This window comes from Chelon labrosus (genome assembly GCF_963514085.1).
Source record: "Chelon labrosus genome assembly, chromosome: 16".
Classification (NCBI taxonomy): domain Eukaryota; kingdom Metazoa; phylum Chordata; class Actinopteri; order Mugiliformes; family Mugilidae; genus Chelon; species Chelon labrosus.
In genome coordinates this window covers 21,558,589-21,577,881 of record NC_140349.1, presented here as the reverse complement: position 1 = coordinate 21,577,881, position 19,293 = coordinate 21,558,589, and the positions used below count along the sequence as shown (strand labels likewise).

The following is a 19,293-nucleotide window of genomic DNA, read 5'->3' as shown; positions in this document are numbered from 1 at the left end:
AGACCAACATGATCTGTCTCAGGATCGGGCTCGGTGCAGAGAGGAGAAATCTCAGTCTAACAGTTGCAGGTAAGCGGCGTCAACTGTTATGCACAAAAATCACTTTCTATCCAAATAAAGACGTCAGCTTTTCGCACATGAACACAGATCTGTGGACGCCCTGACACCACCTCAGCAGCACCTGCACACAGTCAGCTCATCAAGCAGTGATTGGATGCAGGTTGCAGTAAATACCACTTTTCTGTTGGACGAGCACGCAGAGCAAGCAGCTTCAGGTTGGTTGGGCCACTGTTGCTTTGACTGGGTTGCATGCTTTGGCGCACAGAAATGGCTTGTGGAGTTTGTTTGGGGTAAGTTTTTGCAGCTATTTCAGATATGTGTTGAGTCGACCCGTTTCTCCTGAACTTGCTGTGTTGTTTCCTGACCAGGATCTTGCTGATTTGCTTGGTTCAAGCAGAGCATGTATGCTGTTTAAGGGTGACACAAGGTGAGCAGAACACCATATGTGTTGTAGTGATTTTGAGCTGCCACAGTGGACTTACACTCTTTGTTTGTCTTACAGCTCAGAGCTCCCAGACACAAAATGGCAATGCATATGTTGGCTCCATGCAACAGGATGGCAGGTTAGGAACATTTGGTGTCAGCTATCCCCAGAATCAACTCAGACAGACCTCCCTTTTCCCAGTCCAGAGCAGTGGCCTCAACACGGAGACCCCAGTTAACGGTGGTTACCGTCGAGGACATTCCACTAGCTACACGCAAACTATTTCACAACCAGCCCAGAGTTCAGGAAGAATAGTGCAGAGCAGCTTGCTGTCACAACCTAACTGGCAATCGACAAACTCGAAATGGGTTGAACCTCAAAAGCAGTGGTTTGGCATTTCTACGGGAGTTGTAAGTGGAGGATCTGTAAGTAAGGACATCCAAAGGAAGAGTGGCCTTACTGTTATGGACCAGCAAAGCACTTGGCCAGTCCAGCAGGGTACGCCACGTACTAACAAGTATCCGTCCAGCAGCTCCACTTCTGTTCAGAGTCCTAGGGAAGGATACTCCTTCAGATCGTCCTTTCAACAGCCTGTAGCGCAGAAGCCTGCGCCTCCCTATTATGGGCAGGGAGGCTCGTCCTCTATGAAGTCTTCCACTCTGTTTAGTGCAGATGTTCCTGTACCACAGAGCTACTCTGCAACGTCAGGTAAAGCCCCTGCTAGAAAAGCATCTCCTCGTACCTCTAAACCCTTAACTAGAAAAGACCCAAAGCGGGATGGAAAAGTGTACAGGAGTAAACTGTTTCGTGTGAAGGATGGCTACACCAAACGCAGGCACCAGCCATCTTCCCCTTCCAACATGGTCTCAAGTCCAGCCTACGAACAAAATGGTTTTAAGCCACGCAGTCTGGCGGTGCAGAGTTACACTGCTGCTAAGCAGTACCCGAGTAGTACCAACTCCTGGGGCAGCAGAAGCCCTGTCACTGGAGCTAGTAGCCTCCCTGCCTCTAGGAGCGGCACAGAGAGACCGAAGAAATTTGCCCCAACCATAACCTACAGCATCCCTGAACACTTAGGTGGCTTTGCTATCAGGAGGCTAAAAGAGCCAGTCAACCAGAGGGAAACGGGTGTCCAGAAGCCTCAGCAGATCTCCACGTCTCACCAACAGCAGATGGGCTCTTATTACAAGACACAGGTCCAGAGGGTTCAGGATACCACATGGCGGAAGGCCAAACTCCATCAGGGACACTAGTGGGTGAGTATTTGAACATTGGTTTCTGTTCTGTGCTCAAGTCTGTGTTCTAATTGCCTTTCTACCACTAGGTGCAGAAAATGTCCATGGACGAATAGTGTTTTGAAATAAATTTATTAATTTAGATCCCGTCTTGTGTCTTAAATTCACCTCAGTTGTGTTTCTGGCAAAGTCGAGCCTCCAACCCTACATGGTGTAGAGTTGGGGCCATCTAGTGTGGAAACGATATGCTGCATGGTGGCCTCCGATGGCAAAATACCACTAGATTAATTCTCTCTCTCTCTCTCTCTCTCTCTCTCTCTCTCTCTCTCTCTCTCTCTCTCTGTCTCTGTGTCTCTGTGTCTCTGTGTCTCTGTCTCTGTCTCTGTGTGTGTGTTGTGGTCAAATGTTCATATTCTAATGCTTGTATCAGCACAAAACTAAGAGGCTAGTTGAGCTGCAAAGTAGCTGTTGTGACTGAATACATTTGGATGCATACAGTAAATGAAAACGCGAGGATTGCAGCCTCGTATTGATGCACTTGAGCTGTACTGGTGGAAATGTTATGCCCCAGAAAGGAGCAGTAAGTGTCGCTTTGAATTTGGACAAACGCTGGAAAGCAATCAAGGATAAGTTTCAAACATTTAGCTTCCTGTGGGAACAAATGTCTACTTTTCAGAAGACAGACTTTAAATCACAGGACTTGGCTAAAGGCCTCCAGGACAGAATCTTATTTAAAGGGCTACTCAACCAATTTTATCCAACTTGATATTTCTAAGGCTGAAAACTTAATGATTTCATTTAAAGTATTATTTGCTCATATTTTGAAAACTGCCACATTGGATTGGGCTGCATCGAATGAAATGTCTACACTTCTGAAATATTTAAAATTGAACTATTTATATCTGTGTATATACTGTAACGTCTGAGAATATGTTCAAATGTATTACCTTTCATATTGGAGGAAATAAAAGGTTTACATTTGTTTAAACAGTTCAGCATTTAAAATTTATGTAGAGTCTCATACAGTCTAAACTTTAAGTCTATTGTCTGATTTCTAGTTGTGAAACTGAGATCATCCTTCCGTCCTAATGATGGACTGACTTACTTGGTCAACTAAAGCCTCACACGATCTCGAACATTTCCTGTCCTCATCTGGTCTTCTTGGTTACCATGGAAACCCTGGGTATGCAGCAGGAACTGAGTCTTATCTTTGCGCTCCACTGGGGTCATGTAGGGTCTATTGACTGTTTACTGGCTGGAGGACACATATGAATACAACGGTTAATTATTGACTTGGCATGATTTAAAAAAAAAAAAGTCATGAACCATTTCCATACCTTTTGTCATTACTGATCACTCGGGTTACACTCCTGCCAAGTACAGCCATTGACACCTGAGTAAAAGAGATTCTTATGAAAAACGTATATTTACCTGTAAAACGCAGGTTGCATTTTATTATAAAGTGGTCCTGGGTAATGCTTTGTGTATGTCGGTGAACTCACTGCTATGATTAATGCAGTAACAAAGGTCATTGGCATTTCTGTCAGCAGATCAGTTTGATATATTCAGGGAGTGATGGAACAAGAAGGAGCAGCCACAGTGAGCTGTTGTATAAAGAGCTGCAAGTGACAGACTACACACCTCCAACTCCTCAGTGAGGTAACAATCTCTTCCACTGTGTCCCTTTTTGATCAACTGATGAAATGAGAGGATACAACATTTTGCATTGTTCACACTCAGAGGCAACAAACCTCAGTACCCACATCTTCCAATGTGCCCTGACAAAAAAAATTAAAAAGTATCAAATCACGGTTTGTCAGAGGAAGGTCAATAAAAAGCTTATTTTTTCTTGATTGAAGCAACAGTATTTTGTTTTGCTGCCATTTGAATTCTGTTGAAGATTTGTAGAGTTAAACTGGACCACAACTGCAGGTCCAAATCACCATCACTACCATCTGTTCCCTCAACATCACTTTCAACCCATGATTGATTCTCATTCTTGGAGGAAAGAGGTGGGAAGTTAACAGTGTCATATTCCTCAAATGCTCTTGCTGCTGGCTACATACGCTGACCATTTTAACATATTTATAATCCTATAAATGCAATAAAATGACAATCAGATAGCCTGGAGTGCCCTCTTGTGGTACATCTGGGACATTGATATGAATGAATTATTGGACGTGACTAGCAGGTGGGAAGGAAGAGTCATGACTTACTTTGTGTATTCATGAGGATAAAGTATATTTTAATGAACCTGATTTCTGGTTTAGGTTTAATTTTTGGTTTAACTTACTGAGTTAATTAGGGACAGATGTTTGTATGATGCATCTTTTTTTCCTTTTGTCACTCATTATTTCCTATTGCTAGTTATAAATGGTTACATTGTTCATCATTAGTGATGCAGTGCTACGCAATGCAAACTATTGACCCTCATAGCAAAGCTATGGGAGTCAATAGTTTGCAGTGCGAAGCACTGCAAACTATTGTTCTTCACTACGTTTTTTCTTCTTATTATTATTATTATTATTAAACTTTTTCCTACGCATTTTCGAAACCTTTCAACTCAAATACCGTTCGTCGCACACAGGTCAAAATACATCAAAACGTGCGTCTCGATCGGACTCGGTGTGCTTCTATACAGTTCTTTCAAACAAGATTTTTTCGCGACGTAGTCGCGAAAAAACTGCGACAAATTTCCCAATTGAAATGAATGGAGAAGCCCGAAAAAAATAAAAATTCAACAGACATTTTCAACAATGAACTGCTCTGGCATACTTTAACCGAGAGACTTCATTTAAACTTTAAAACGTAGGTACTCTTGCCTTCTCTTCAGAGATTCACTTCACTTGTCGACAACTTTTACCGTTTTTAAACTATGAAGCCTCAGAGTTGTGTAGGTTTTTACTCAAATTTCAGGGTTTATAATGGGTGTGTATTGCGCGGAATGTTTGTGCTAGAGTGGATGACATCATCAGCTAGAGTGAGGAGGGGAGAAGAAAGTTAGTCAAAAAACTGCACAGAAACTGCTCCCGTGGCCACAAATTTCACACGACAGACATAATTTATACATAGAAACGTAGGAAAATGTGTCTTCTCACTCAAATTCGTCTGCTAAAGCTGTAAGTCTTATAGTTTTGGCGTCAGACACAAAGATGCGCCAGCAACACCCACCCACAGCTCCATAGACTGCCATGTTAAAAAGGCAGGGAAATTTCTGGAGGAAAGCAGACGTAACCTTTCTTTGAATCGCTTAGAATAGGTCACATTTCGTCATTTTACCCACAAACTGCATATGTAGACGTTCAGGAAAGCCTCAAGATGCCCAAAGTTAAGTCGGTTCAATGATTGGAAATACGGTTTGGCCACAAGTCCTTCCTGTTCGAGGCGATTTTTCAGCATTTTCTCTCTCTTTCCCCGTCTTCCAACTGACATTCTAACAGGAGCAGTTGACCCTGGTAGCCATGACAACCAGACCCCAACCAGCTTACACACGTTCACACACGCAGCTGCTGGGGACGAGAGGCGGGAAAAGAGCTCTCAGTGGAAAACATGATCTGCCAAAACATTAAAACCCCCCAAACCATTACTGCAGTACTGTAGGGGGCCAGAACCTGACATTATGACCTTTTCCTTTATTTTAAACACAAATTATATCTGGCTGCTTTGCTGAAACTCCTGACACAACATCCCTGACCCGTTTCCTTCATCTTATTAGGTCAGTGAATAGCTAAACTGCTAACAGACGCTAACGACTAGCCGCCCAGTGATTTAGCCGACGACTAGCCTTCCAGCATAGCTCATGTATGTTAGCAAGCTAGCGGAGCTAACGGAGCTAGCTAGCCGCTACCTTAACGCCGCGGACTCAACCGCGGAGTTAGCCTCGAGCTAACCGCTAACTAACCGCTAGCTAACCGGGATTTAACCGCGGACCCGCGGGAGTTAAACACGAATTAGCCGCGGCAGTTCGCCGTGAGCTAACGCGGAGGCTAGTGGGGTTAGCCGCCGGCTAATTCGCCGCCTTGCTAGCGGGTGCTTATCACAGTAATAATGTTGAAGTTTTACAATTTAAAGGGAAGATATTTTTAAATTAAACTGTGTCAAACTGAAAAATATATTATTCCACCACATAAAGTAGGAAACATTTATGGCTTGCAACAACATTAATGACAGTATATATATATAATTGGAGTAATTTAATATAATATGATGTTTTTAATTAAATAAATAATGAGCTGTTGAACACTCATAAGAGTTATATTAAGTATGTTACATAACATTATTTGACATGTCTGTTTGTCTGCCTATAGTTTTCCTCCAGCTGATCCAGACAGACTGCAGTGACGTCCAACATGAGACAAAGAGCTGGACTCGCAGGACAATTTGAAGGTCTTCACTTCATCGCTGATTCCTTGTTACAGCCTGGATGTGTTAAGCTTAATATTATTGTTTATCTAACTGTAAGACTGTGCCGTAAACTGTTAAACTATTGCTCAGGTAGGAGTAATGAGTTTTATTGTTAAAATTATTATGATTAACGAGCAAATTGTAATAATTGATCGTTAATCATAATAATTCACCTGTTCATATAGTCATAATATAATCCTGGTGGAGGTGTGACGATCCCTCCCACTCTCTTCCTTATGTGATGCTGGCTTTCAGGTGGAGCTGGGAGGGGTCTGCTGCCTGTACCTGCCCTTCAGTTTGTAGAAGGGCGTAAAGGACGACCCTTCTCAGTGTCTCTCTCTCTCAGCCAGGCCTACTGCATCCTCCTCATCCTGTTTGGTTTGTTGTACCCTGCATGACATCAAACTCACACCCATCCAGTCAGAAGGAACCAGGCCTTAAATGACTATTTGAGTTGTGCTTTTTGTTATAGCTGCTGCTCATGGTAGTAAAGACATGCTACTTAGTAAAGACATTCGCGACGTAAGTCGCGAATACTTTCATACCTGTCTTGACCTGACCATTACTTTTTGTAGTCAAACATGGATTATATTATGACTATATGAACAGGTGATCATTAAAGCATCATAGCATGGTAGCATCATTAAAGCATCTTAGCATCATAGCATTGTAGCATCATTAAAGCATCTTAGCATTGTAGTATCTTAGCATCATAGCATCTTAGTATAAGGAAAACACACACTTTATGACAACTACAGATGTTTAACATGTGTCTGCTTTGTTATTAGCTTGTTGCTTACATTTACTTATAACATTTGAAAGACATTTCAATTTTTTTGCATTGTCTTTGATATGATTAAAGGGTTCCTGTGCTTCGACAGCTGAGAGTGATCATCGTTGATTCATCGCCCTCATCCATCGCAGAGCAGTATCGCCACCTCACCCACACACATACATTCACCACACCTTCATCTACACAGATTTAATTTAAGTATAACATATTACATTAATTTGTCTTAGATTAGATTATTTTACATTAGGTAGTTAGAGTTTAGGTAAAGGTTAGGGTTTAGGTTAGTTTGATAGGTTTGATAGCCTGTTAAGCTTTGAAAAGTATTTTGTCTTGTTTTTTTTTTCTGTCTATTTTTTGTCAGCAGGATGCCTAGGAAGTCCAGACGTTCCATGGTGGTGAAGCAGCGCTGGAGGAGGCTCGACCTGGAGGAGCTGAGGTCCACCCCTTCCCCCCTGGAGGTATTTACACAGTAGATAAGCTTCTGTGCCACAATGACATCTGTCTGCGTGAAAATGGCTCTAGAAATCTATTGTTTTCTCCTTAACTGCTGAGTTCTGTATGTGTTTGGTCTTAATGTTTCATCAGACGTCCCCCCCGGCCGGAGAGGAGCCTTCCCACCGACCCTGCTCTCAAGCTCGTCCCCCCGTTTGTGCTCGTGAGTATCTCTCAATGATCAATAAATTCATTCATTCATTCAGCATTGTAGCATCTTGGCATAGTAGCATCATCGTAGCATCGTAGCATCGTACTATCACAGCAATATAGCATGGTATCGCAGACTGCTGCGGCCACTGCATCACTCTCGCGATTTCCCGCAGGGGAATTGTCTAGTTTATTATTTCTATTCCTGATTGGATATTAATTCCATCATCTTTATTGTAATTTCCAAACATTTAAGCAAGACCTTGAACGATGGTGTGGTCTCTCCTTATCTCTTCTAGGACATCTGATTAAAATGAAGATCCTCCCACGCTTATTATACTTCTTCCAGATGTTGCCTATCATGTTGCTATCAAGGAAATCTTTTGCGCAACTGAATAGTTCGGTTCGGTCCAGGTTAAGATACAACTTTCTCTGTCTACCTGTTAAAATGGGTGGTTTAGCGTTGCCTTCCTTTTCATCGTATCCGTGGACCGCACAGTTTAAATTCATTTCGAAATGGTTTCTAAATACCGACAATTCTGCCTGGCTCAGTTGCGAATCAGCTTCTTTAGATGGGATTCCTTTGCAGAATCTACTTTATACCTCGCCTGAGAAAGCTGTAATGCTGTTAATGGATAATATTTCACGCAATATGGTTAACACCTGCCATAAAGTCAGAAAATTAGAAGGATACAATAACTGTTTTACTTTGTTAACCCCAATCCATGATAACCTTCACTTTCCTCCAGGCCTTCAAGCCGGCCTTGCTGACTGGTATAATAAAGGCATTCAAGTGGTTGGAGATCTGGTCCATGAGGGCTCACGTTCCACATTACAGCAGGTAAAAATTGAGTATGGTCTAATTTCTTCAGATTCTTACAAGTAAGGAGCTTTATTTTGTCTAATCTGAGAAAATTCCCTGGCGGGCTGGCCATCTCTCCTATAGAATCCTTATTGGTTAACAATACTGAACTTAAATTCTTTACCAGAAAGCTTTATAAGATTCTCTCCTGTCTCAACATAGACAATTCAGACAAAGTCAAAAGCAAATGGGAGGCTGATTTGGGTACCACTGATGTCGAGGCATGGAATGAGCTAATTGGCCAGCCCACCAGGGTTTCAGTATCTAATTCTACCTGGGAGCGACAATTTAAAATTTTACATAGGCTATGTAATAGCCCAGAGGCCCAGCCTTGTCTAAATTTTGTACTAAATGTCAATCGGCTAGTGGCTCTTTATTACACAGTTTGTGGAGCTGTCCCCATATCCTGCAGTTCTGGAAATACAATTTTACAGCAGCCCAACCTCATCTTCAAACGCCAGTTGCATCTTGGTCCAAAGACTTGCTTGCTGGGACTCAGTGCTGAACTCCCTGCTGGTTTACGTAATACAGATCTCCTGTACATTCTGCTGCATTGCGCCAGGAAATCCATCCTGGTCTTGAGGATTTCTGATAAAGCCCAATCTCTTAATCAGTGGTTAAAAATTGTGTCTAGTATCGTTCAATTTGAAGCATTTTGGCAGCATAAAGGACAAATCTTTTCTATTTTTTCCAAACTTGGGATCTACTCTTTGATTATTTAGGCTTTAAGGCCTCTGAAAGGATGAGATCTGGGCTCATTGACCTGGCCTGGGTACAGGACAGTCTCATAGCCATTAACCTAGTGGAAAACATGTGATAGGACTTGGAAGTGTGATAAATTTATCCCACTGTGGGATAAACAGTAATAGTATGATCCTGCAACATTAATTATGTACAATATCTTGTCAGTAACAACTTCCGTCTCAACCAAAACCAAGAAAACAGTAAACATTTTCCTAACATAGGCCCATAACAATGTATATGAGAGGGCTTGAAATTCACAGAGTAAGACTTCATTCATTCAGATTTATATACATTTACGTGTAATAACCGTGTGCCCGAACAGTTCCCATAGTCTACAGTGGTTTTACTAGACTCACCGCAGTCAAATTTTGGCTAATCAGTTGGTAGCGGCTCATTTTCAACTCAGCCGACCGCACAGACCACTATCATTGACTGTATTTGTTTACGACAGCACGTTTTGACGTCGTGACGTTTGCTCCTCACGCTTGGTCCTATTTGTCTCCGTGGTAACAAAAATATATATATATATATATATATTTACATTCGAAACCTATGTTCGGAGCATATTTTCAGTAACCGACCTCGCAAAAATGTCAAAACTGTTTTCAATAACAAATTAACATCTTGTTAAATCTAAAGGCGGACAGACGTGTGAATTTATTTTTATTTATTTATTTATTTTTGCTCTATTTACACAATTTTTTTTTATTTTTTTTTGCACTGATAAACTGGGCACGTCAAGTACTTAATTAATTTCGTTAATATAGCCTCTCATCCTTCTTCAAGAAAAACAAAGCAGACGATATAAACCTTCGCTTTTCAGTCCAGTGACCGGTATGTATAAATGAATTCTTAAGTCTTTATCTAGGCTACTTTGCTGAAATTTGGTAAGTTTAACAACTCTTCCGCATTTTTAACTAGTTTATTATAATTATTTTTTGTAAAGGACACAAGTTTGAAATGACTGATGCAACTACACGCTGTACTTTAGAACTCTGACCAGATGATGGCGCCATATCCCCATACCATATTTCCAATTCTCCTCGTGTTTATAAAAAAAGGAATAAATGAATCCATCTGTGAAAACCCAAACTAGTGACTAGGCCAGGGTTTGTTTGTGTAGCGATGAAATAGATTCATCTAATTTATCAGCTTTAAGTGACATTCAGAACAAACATTCTGCATTGTAAGAACTGGTTAAGTGAAGGAAAGCATATACTTCCTTTTCACTTTTTTTTTTTCTTTTTTTGTAAAATACACACATACAGAGACATATATACATATATTTTAGTGTCGGTTGGGGCTTAGGAGGAAAAAGCTTTTTGGAGCTCTCAAAGAAATCTCGAAATGAGCCGGAGAGCTTGGCCTGGGAGAATCTTTAACACAAGCATTGATTTCAAACTCCATGCATAAGGTTTCCACAGATAGTTGGATCAGATGTGTGCGTTTACCAGCCAGGAAGACTCCAATAAAATATTATGCCAAGTTGCATTATGGGAAATGTATGATCCACTGTTGATCCACAGAATAACAATTAAAAATTTGAATAGCTTGGCAACCGCAGCTTTGATTTTAAGAAATGCGCCTCTTGCCTTTTACTCAGCTGCACACTGTGCTATGCTCTTCTGACCAGACGAGGGCGCCACATCTCTAGTAAGAGTAGAAAGAGGAGCCTGTTGAAATACAAGAAGAAATACATGCTACACAAATATAATAAAATAGAAATACAACATGTCTGTAAACATGAAATAACATGAGATGGAAAGCACAAGACATGCTCAGCTGATGCACATCTAAACACCAGAACCTTCTTCTAATAGTAGATCTATACGTGAGGCTTTTGGGATTCTATTTATTTAAATAGAAAGTCCATGGAGGACCCATTTAGAACCAATAAAGTCCAACTGAAATCAGTTAGAGAGGACCTGGATAGTGCTGACGCTGCAGTGAATCCTGAGTGATCAGCGCTGCCAGGACTACAGTATGTTGGAAGTATCTCTAGATGAGTGGGACGGGGCTTTGGGAGATTTGTTAGGTGCTTTGTTGATGCGATTATAACGGCTTTAGAAACCATTTAGAGACCTGGAAAATCTTTGGCAGCGTGTGTTTACTACTGGCTGCCACGACTGTTTGTCACGGCTCATTCAAAAAGAAAAAATCTATGACAGATGTGTTTATGCCTCAGTAAGCTTCAGGTGTCGGCGTGCAAAATGAAATTCACGGCACGGAGTCATGAGTTTGCAAATGAAAGCGGAACCGGTGGTTGTTTTTAATGGCACCTGGAGCTCTGTGGCTCCCTGGACAGATGTGGCCGGTAGATTCCACTGATCATCCTCACATGGAGCTGCAGGTGGGCTAGAGATTTGTGTTTCCTGTATCCCATTAAAGCTCCACGTGTATTAGAAGCCAATTATAAATTAGAATGCTTTTTACAGTGAGAGTAGAGGAAATGATGCTTCAAACAGCCACCCTATTACTGTTTTTTTCTACTGATTTGATGTAACTCTGTCAGCTGTAAATGCAGTGAGCACATCCTCCATCGTCATTACAGTCAAGCAAATGAATATTCACATGCTTTACATGCAGCCATCGCACACATGCTCAAAAACACGCAAGTTTAGATTTCACTTGAGAGACTTGTAGATTAAAACCTCTAACCTGATTTAAACATCTGGCACCCTAAACAGGCTGCCTATTATAGTTAATCCATTTCATTTCAGTGGTTTTATTGTCATTGCAACTCTGCGCTGAAAAAAAGAGAGGTCTTTGTGGACCTCTATGTGATTCCCATGGCTACTCAACATAGGTCATTTAGGCTTCAAGCTAGACTTTAGTTTCTTGCAGTAACTCTGCACATCGACTTCGATAGCCTTCCAGTTAAATCCTTAAATAACCTATTGCTGTGTTGTTGTTATTAGACGCATATATTTACATTTGACACGTTACTTTATGGAAGAGAAGTTCTGAATGACTTCACCGTCTCCTCCATAATTACCTAAATTATTACAGCATTACCACCAAAAGACCTGAAGACAGCGCAGTGGGACAAACAATAAATCACTATTAGGAGTTATTGCCACTTCATTAGGTACACTAGTGAAAACAAATGCATTCTAATATCGTGTTTCTGTTATTTTGGCCACCCCCATTTAATTCAATACAAATTAACAGCACAACAAGCTACATCCTCCAAAGTGATCATTAGTTGAGTCACCACCTTTCTGACGCTGTTTCAACATCAACTGAACGTTAGTCATGAAAGGGTTTAGTGCAGGACTGTTACAGTGCATTCACTAGTGTACCTAATGAAATGGCAAGTGAGTGCACGTAACCTCAGACAAGTTAAGGCAAATGATCGCTATACTGTCAGTCTCCTGTCCTGCTCTTCCTCTGGAGATTTGAATTTTAGGCTTTATTTCTAGTTTATTTTATTAAAGGAGTGTTTCCACTGATTCCACACAGGGATTTTAGTTTAGTCGTCATGAGAACTACTGCTCAGCCTCTGAAAACAGCGTCTCAAGGTGGCTGCAGCCGTGCTTCCAAAGGTTGATGTCACCTGGGTTAACTCGAACTGGACTTGACCTGATTTGACATAAAGATCCAACTAGAAAACCTACATTTCACGCTGGAGGTGCAGGGGATTTCACAAAAGTGAGCATTTACAAGGGATGCTGAAGAGTTGAATCAAGGCAAAAGTAGGGAATCTATGAGACTAGCAAGTACAATACTGAACTGGTGGCACAACCTTTTGGGGAACCATACCTCTGACTTGAATATTATCAGAGTCCGTGTATAGGCTCTGGGATTTATCCTGAAGTCTGATTTATTTCAGGAGATCCATTAGCTCGACAAAAGTCAAAAGAAGCGCCTTAACTTTCTATTCATGTCTCCCTAAAAAGAGATCTTGATCTCAGCGAGACTTCTTGAATAAATGAAACTCCGCTAAGTAAAACCACAACAAGAAGCAGCAGCCGCCTTTGAAAATTCACTTGGTGCCGCATTTAGCTCAAGCAGACTGTGTTTTGTTTTTATAGATGCTATTTTGACTCTCCGTTGAGGACGACAGCGGAAATGCACATTTCAAAACTCCATCGTGCTGTCTGCTGGGGCTAAATGCATGTTTTGCCTTTCAAATGAAACCATAAGCATTTCTTTGACAGTCAGCTGTTTCTTAGTCTCAGTCTTGTGACCCGTTCCCAAAGTGAACGCAGCTCGTGTCAAAACATCAAATGGAATCAAGATTCTGGAGAGAAAAGCAGTTCAGTTTTTAGATTTTATCCTCAGTAAATGAGAGCTCCTGGCTTATCTGTATGTATGGAGCTCTTCTTACCTGTCCCCCACTCCCCACTAATGTAAATATATATGTAAATATCAGCATGTGTGATCTAGAGACGAGGACAGCCTTCCAGCATGGGGGTGAGATGTCAATCAATGCAGGGATGGGGGAACATGGCTGTGCATTTGATAAGCAGCATACTCCACAGAGCTCAGCTCAACCGGGTCTCTGCATCCATGTGTAAATTTCAAGACCATCAGCAAAAGGGGCCGCGCGCCGCTTTAGACGTATCGCATTGCCTCGGTGCAAGCGAAGCACGAGGCAAATGAAAAATTCAGGACTTTATTTACTGCTGCCTCGGCCACGTATGAGTGGGAGTAGGAAATAAATCCACAGCAAACGTCTTACGAAGATTTAATGTACATTTATTCTTAACACGTGGAACATATAGTATAAAGATTTCATACTGAATAAATGATATTCATTAAGCCAAAAAAAGGAAAAAAGAGGAATTTACATCAAGTTTTTAGCTACATCATCTGAAATACAAATATGCAGAATCCGCATCACTGGAAAAAAAAAATAAAAATAAACAAAATAAACAAAAATTGAACTGGTTTCTTCATCAACGTCTGGTTTGTCATTTTACGAAGGAGCTCAAATGGAACCGCAGACATGATTCTTGTTAATATTCTCTACACCCAGACCGAAGACAAAACTGAAACTTGAAGTTGTCGGGGCGGCGTTGGACAGCAGCTGAACGCCTCCACCCCCCAGAGCGCGATACGAGCGGGGCGAGGCGCCGGGGTAACGGAGAGGGCGGGCATCAAGTAATCACGTGGCAATACTTGACGCAGGGAGGGGGGGGGGGGGGGGGACTTGTAATCGTCAAAGATTAAAAACGGTGAAGAGCAACAGAAGTTGAGAAAGAGAGAAGTGTAATGTACAACATCATATATACACTGCAGCTTGGACTGCATCTAGAGTTGAGGACCAGTCCTAAAGAGGTGACTTTTTAATATAAGGGTCAAGTCATACAATCAAGGGACAAAGAGAAGAGGTCGGGGTGTTGTAGGTTCACCATACTTTGGGGGGAAAGCCGTTTTCTCTCTCGACATTAACTAAAACTGTTTTTAAAAACTACAGTTTGCTGCCAAGCCAGCGTATCTCAGTGTGAAACAGTATTATTACAGTATGTTTACAGTTTTTAAGGTGTACAGTACAGAAAAAGTCCTACAATCTACTGCACAGGCCTCCCATGACAGATGTCTGTTCACAGCCAATAATGTGGTTCCTGTGGGGCTGAGTATATAGCATCCAAAGTTACAGCAATTATACCACACCACAGTCCGTGAGTCTATGTAGCCTCCAAACATGAACCATAATATTGTTTAGTCTGTGCCCTCTTCCCCCTGCCGACCCCCCGAGGGAGAAAGCGAGCACACGTATCCCCCAAACTCACTGTAAACGAGACAGCAACTTTGGTTACAGTTTTTTCGTTTTTTTTTTTTTTCCGGAGATTTTTCTTTTCATTAAAAAACAAGTCCTGTCCACAGGCCAGCGCACTCTGTCCTACGCCTGGGTCCCAAGTCTGCTCTTCTTTGCCAGTATCTTTCCATTCCAGACGTTTTAAAATCCACAGCTACTTCATGATATTCCTTCCTTTAGTGAGAAGCAGGGGCAGAAAGACAGTGGAATCCGAGGTGATTTTGCATAAATAAAAAAAAAAAAAAGAAAATAGAAAAAAAGAAGGACAGTCAGTTTTGCTCTTTTCACTCATGCGCAACAGACACTCACACACGCACACAAAAAAGGGGGGCTGAATGGGAACGGAAAGAGGCAAAGCTGAAACCTCCCCACGGCTGTCATGACTGGCCGATCAGAAACAGTACGTCACAGATTACTTGGGACACCAGAGAGTTCATGAGTGGGGACACCGAGATGTCCAGTAGCCGTGACTCGTACAAAGTGAACTCAGAGTGGTTTTCTTCTACCTTAGCCAGGGCATGCAAGGCCCGGGCCGCCCGCCGCATCATGTCCACACTAGTAGGCTCAAACTGGGGCCCACCCTGCATTTGTAGCAGGGAGCTCTGGCTCTGCTGGTACTGGGTGGCTGCTAAGCTATCCTCCAGGAAACCCAGTAGGTTACCCACGCTGGCTTTCTGCACGGCAATAGCCCGTGCAGCCAAGCTGTCGCCCTGGGCCAAGTTAGCTAGCAGGACGACTGCCATTTCTCGGCAGACGGCCACCTTGCGCTCACCGACCAGGCGAACGAGAGAGCCGTAGAGCTTCTCCAAGCGGCTGAACGGTGGCGTTGCCAGAATGAGGTCGACATTGTTGTCCTGGATGCTGAGCTTGCTGAGGGTCTCGAGGACCAGTCTCTGGGGTGAAAGGGAGCCATGGGGTCCCAGCGTGGGGAAGGGGTCCAAGGCCTCTGCTGAAGGGCAGACAGCCCAGTGGAGCAGGCCATCCAGCAGCGGCAGACATATACTCTCTGGGTAGATAGAAAGGTCTAGCTGGCCTGAGATGTTCGCCAGAGTGACCAAGCAGTTCTCCCGTAACACCTCAAGGCAGTCCCACCACCACTCGTCTCGCTCGCAGCTCACGCCTTCGTCTTCCTCTTCCTCCTTCTCATAGGTGACCGGCGCCTGTTTGCGTTCTGGGTGCCTGTGGTGGAGCAGCACCAGACGGCCCAACAGCAGCAGGAGGCCTGGGTGTTTCGACATCTCCTGGTCGTTCCCAGGGACGAAGGAGAGGCTCCGCACGATGTTGGAAATGCAAATGCAGCGCCGAGCTAGTGAGTCCTGCCAGTCCGACAGAGTGCTGAGCGGCGTCTCATCCTTGCTGTGAGGTTCATCTTCCAGGATCTTGATGTTGCGGCGGCTCTGGACATCAGGGTTGATGCTGAACAGAAACTTGCCATTCTCCTTCTGCTCCTCAGCACCTCCGCGAACCACTTCCTCCGTGACCGATCCTGGGCGGGCAGATAGTACATCATCAATGGTGGCAGTAACCGGTGCGCCAATGGGAAGAGGCGGAGGGGTCTTCTCCGCTGGAGACTTGTGAGGCTCAGAAGACTGGGGCTGCTGCTGTTGAGCCTTATCCTCCCCGTTGGACTTCGATTTCTCTTGATTTTCTGTTGCAGTCCCAGCCACCTGAACCTTCTTACGGCTCTCGGTGGATGGTGGCGTGCGTTTCCGCTGCTTGAGAAGATCCATCCGGCTCTCGAAGTGGGTCTGGATGTGCTCGGTTGTGTCGCCACCGCCAATGCTCCAGTGTATCAGGCCACTGTCAAAGCTTTGCCGCTGCCCAAGCTTGGACAAGTGATTTAACAGGAAGGGATTCTTCTTACGCACTACCTTGATGGGGAGTTTATCAAATTTGCTAGCCTGCTTGGGCTTCTCCGAGTGGAGGCTGGGGTCCCGGGTGGACCCTGAGGTAGAGGTATTGGTCTCCTTGACAGAGGACTCCCTTTCCTTCTCCTCTTCATCTCCTGAAGACTTATCTTTCAGGGAACTCTCCTCCTCCTCCTCTTTCACCTGGACCAGTGAGGAGGTATTAAGATTAGATTTTGTTTCCTCTGCCTCTTCGTCCTCCTCATCCTCCTCCTCTGTATCCATGTCCTCGCCCTCAGGCATGGGCATGTCATCATCGGAGTCCTCAGCTGCATTGGGGTCTATTAGGGTGCGCTGGCCTGGGTCTCCTACTTCGTACTCCTTTAAGATGCCAAATATTTCGATGAGGCAGCGTCTGAAGTACTCCACCACCAGCTCCAGGAATCCAGGTAGCTGAGAAACCAGAGAAGAAAGTCACCAAATCTGTCCAGAACTAAGTGCTGTTCCTCGTAACAAGCCATTTTGGTGTATTGACGCAAACAAATGTGAACACGTGTATTTGTAGAACTTACCTGGCATAGGTTAAAAGTGGTAATGCTATTGTCATCATAGAGTAAAATGTTGATGGTATCCAAGGCCCAGGTACTTTCAGCTAATAAGCCTGACTTTAGTGACATCATTACTCTCCAAGCCTCAGGAGTGCCTGTGAAGATAAAAACAGAATGAATATGAGCCGAAAGTGTCCTGTTCCGTTATATAGCTATCACCGCATCATAAGTTTATTTAACTACCTAGTACTTATGTTACCTACTCCAAATACTGTAAGTGCTCTTTCACAAAGCGAGGAGTATCAAATGTCTGATCCAGCAGGGTAACTGTCACCTGTACTTTGCATAAGTATTTGCATGCAAGTCTTAAACGTATTTAAGACTAAACTTATTGAGCCAGGGATAAAAAATATATATATAAATATATGTACCAATGTCTTTCATGGTGAGCCGCCTGCGGGGTTTAAGATGGGGTTGTGAAGCCTCCACAGAGCCAGGAGGGAAGGCCACATCTCGCCGAATCATGGGTTGCTGCACAGGGGCCTGGCCAATGTGCGAGGCAGGAACAGGAGGTCCAGCTTTCTGCACCTTGATGCCAGGATGCATATAGGGGGACTTGCTAGGGGACGTCCTGCTTTCCATGGGCCGGGGCATGGGTGCTGGGCTTGACACCTGAGGAATGTGGTTCTGGGAAGTCTGGTAGGTGGAGGGCAGGGGTCTGGTCATGGGTGGTCCAGAGCCAGCAGGGCCGAACGGTGGCTGCCGCTGGTTGACGTGGCCGGGCCACTGCCCTTCATGGTTCATGCGTTGGTCTGATGGCATCATCTCCTCTGAGCGGTTCATGCCATGGTAGCTGGGACCCTGGCCCGGTACAGGAGGTCCCTGTCGGCTGGGATAGTTGGGGTAGCCCATCTCATTGCGGCCTTGCCACATTGGACCCTGGGGGCCGTCTGGACCTGAAGGCATGGCGCTTGGCATCATCTGGGGAGGCATTGGAGACTGGGAGTTGGGGCCTGCTGACGATGGCCCTCTGTCCCGTCCGAAAGGGAAAGGGAACTGGTTCTGTGAGCCTGGTGGTCTTCGCTCCCCACCGGGGTATGCAGTGTACTGATTATACATGTCTTGCTGGCCCTGGGGCCCCGATGACTGTGGCCCTGGCTGCTGCTGACCACTGTAAGGAACGTTGTAGATTTCTGGCTCATGGCGCTTGGCAGGAGGACCATACCCTCCTTCTACAGGACGCTTGTAGTTCTGTTAGGAGGCAACAGTCAAAAATATACTCAGCATAAAAAAAAGAAATATTCATCTTGTATTCAATCAAGTTGAAGCACAGAAAGGAAACTGTATAAACTGTATCTGCAATGCAAATAATAAACGATATGTTTAATTAGTTAAATGTAAAGAAGAAACATGATTCAATTTAGGTACTGAAAATGCTGGACAAAATGTTCTTACCGGTTGCTGCTGTGGATACATTCCTGGCTGTTGATTTGGGTATGGGCCACCAGGGGGAGCTCCTTGGCCTGGGTACTGATTTGAGTAGGAGTCATGCCTGAAAACAATAACAAAAGTTTACATCACTAAAATCATTCTTTTCAGTCAATGCATATACAGTTTTACTATGAAACTCTGACAGTGATAAGTCTGTTATCCGCAATGATTCTAACTACCACCTTTCTCCGTCGGTTATAACAGACTCATCCCTACACTGAATAGTACTGACCGTTGCTGTGGTGGAGGACGGCTAGGCGAGTACATCCCTGTGTCAGCTCCAGAAGGCATCATGTTTGGCTGAGGAGCTCCTGGTCCCATGTTGCCATCAGGGCCCATGCCTGGCTCCTGTCTGTAAACCCAACAAAAATCACCAGTCAGTTGATTTTACTTGGATATAATTGAGCTCACTTAAATAGTACAGGCTGATCACAACCTTATGTTAATTGATAAGTGTGATTAGAAAATCTTGCCAACCA

The 19,293-nt window shown here is 43.7% G+C and overlaps 2 protein-coding genes across 2 annotated transcripts in view; one reads left to right on the top strand and one right to left on the bottom strand.

The window, feature by feature from the left end:
- The first annotated feature begins 245 nt into the window (after positions 1-245).
- Positions 246-1,910, top strand: LOC311501220 (uncharacterized protein). The gene is made up of 4 exons (XM_084562934.1): positions 246-350; positions 429-487; positions 563-1,740; positions 1,809-1,910. The coding sequence occupies exons 1-3, from the start codon at positions 310-312 to the stop codon at positions 1,735-1,737; spliced, it is 1,275 nt and encodes a 424-aa protein (XP_084419060.1). The 5' UTR covers positions 246-309; the 3' UTR covers positions 1,738-1,740; positions 1,809-1,910.
- An 11,907-nt stretch (positions 1,911-13,817) lies between these two features.
- arid1ab (AT-rich interactive domain 1Ab) overlaps positions 13,818-19,293 on the bottom strand; it is a 49,835-nt gene continuing 44,359 nt past the window's right edge. The window contains exons 16-20 of the mRNA XM_084562777.1: positions 19,047-19,166; positions 18,779-18,875; positions 17,755-18,574; positions 17,348-17,478; positions 13,818-17,228 (exon numbers count right to left, since the gene is read on the bottom strand). Of these exons, the coding sequence (XP_084418903.1) occupies positions 15,306-17,228; positions 17,348-17,478; positions 17,755-18,574; positions 18,779-18,875; positions 19,047-19,166 (3,091 nt within the window). The 3' untranslated portion in view covers positions 13,818-15,305. The remainder of the gene's footprint in view (positions 17,229-17,347; positions 17,479-17,754; positions 18,575-18,778; positions 18,876-19,046; positions 19,167-19,293) is intronic.

Excerpts from the sequence above, each read along its gene's own strand:
- LOC311501220 (XM_084562934.1), top strand. The coding sequence starts at position 310 with ATGCTTTGGCGCACAGAAATGGCTTGTGGAGTTTGTTTGGG. Across the intron at positions 351-428 it reads GCTTGTGGAGTTTGTTTGGG|GATCTTGCTGATTTGCTTGG; the intron begins GTAAGTTTTTGC and ends TTTCCTGACCAG. Across the intron at positions 488-562 it reads CTGTTTAAGGGTGACACAAG|CTCAGAGCTCCCAGACACAA; the intron begins GTGAGCAGAACA and ends TTTGTCTTACAG.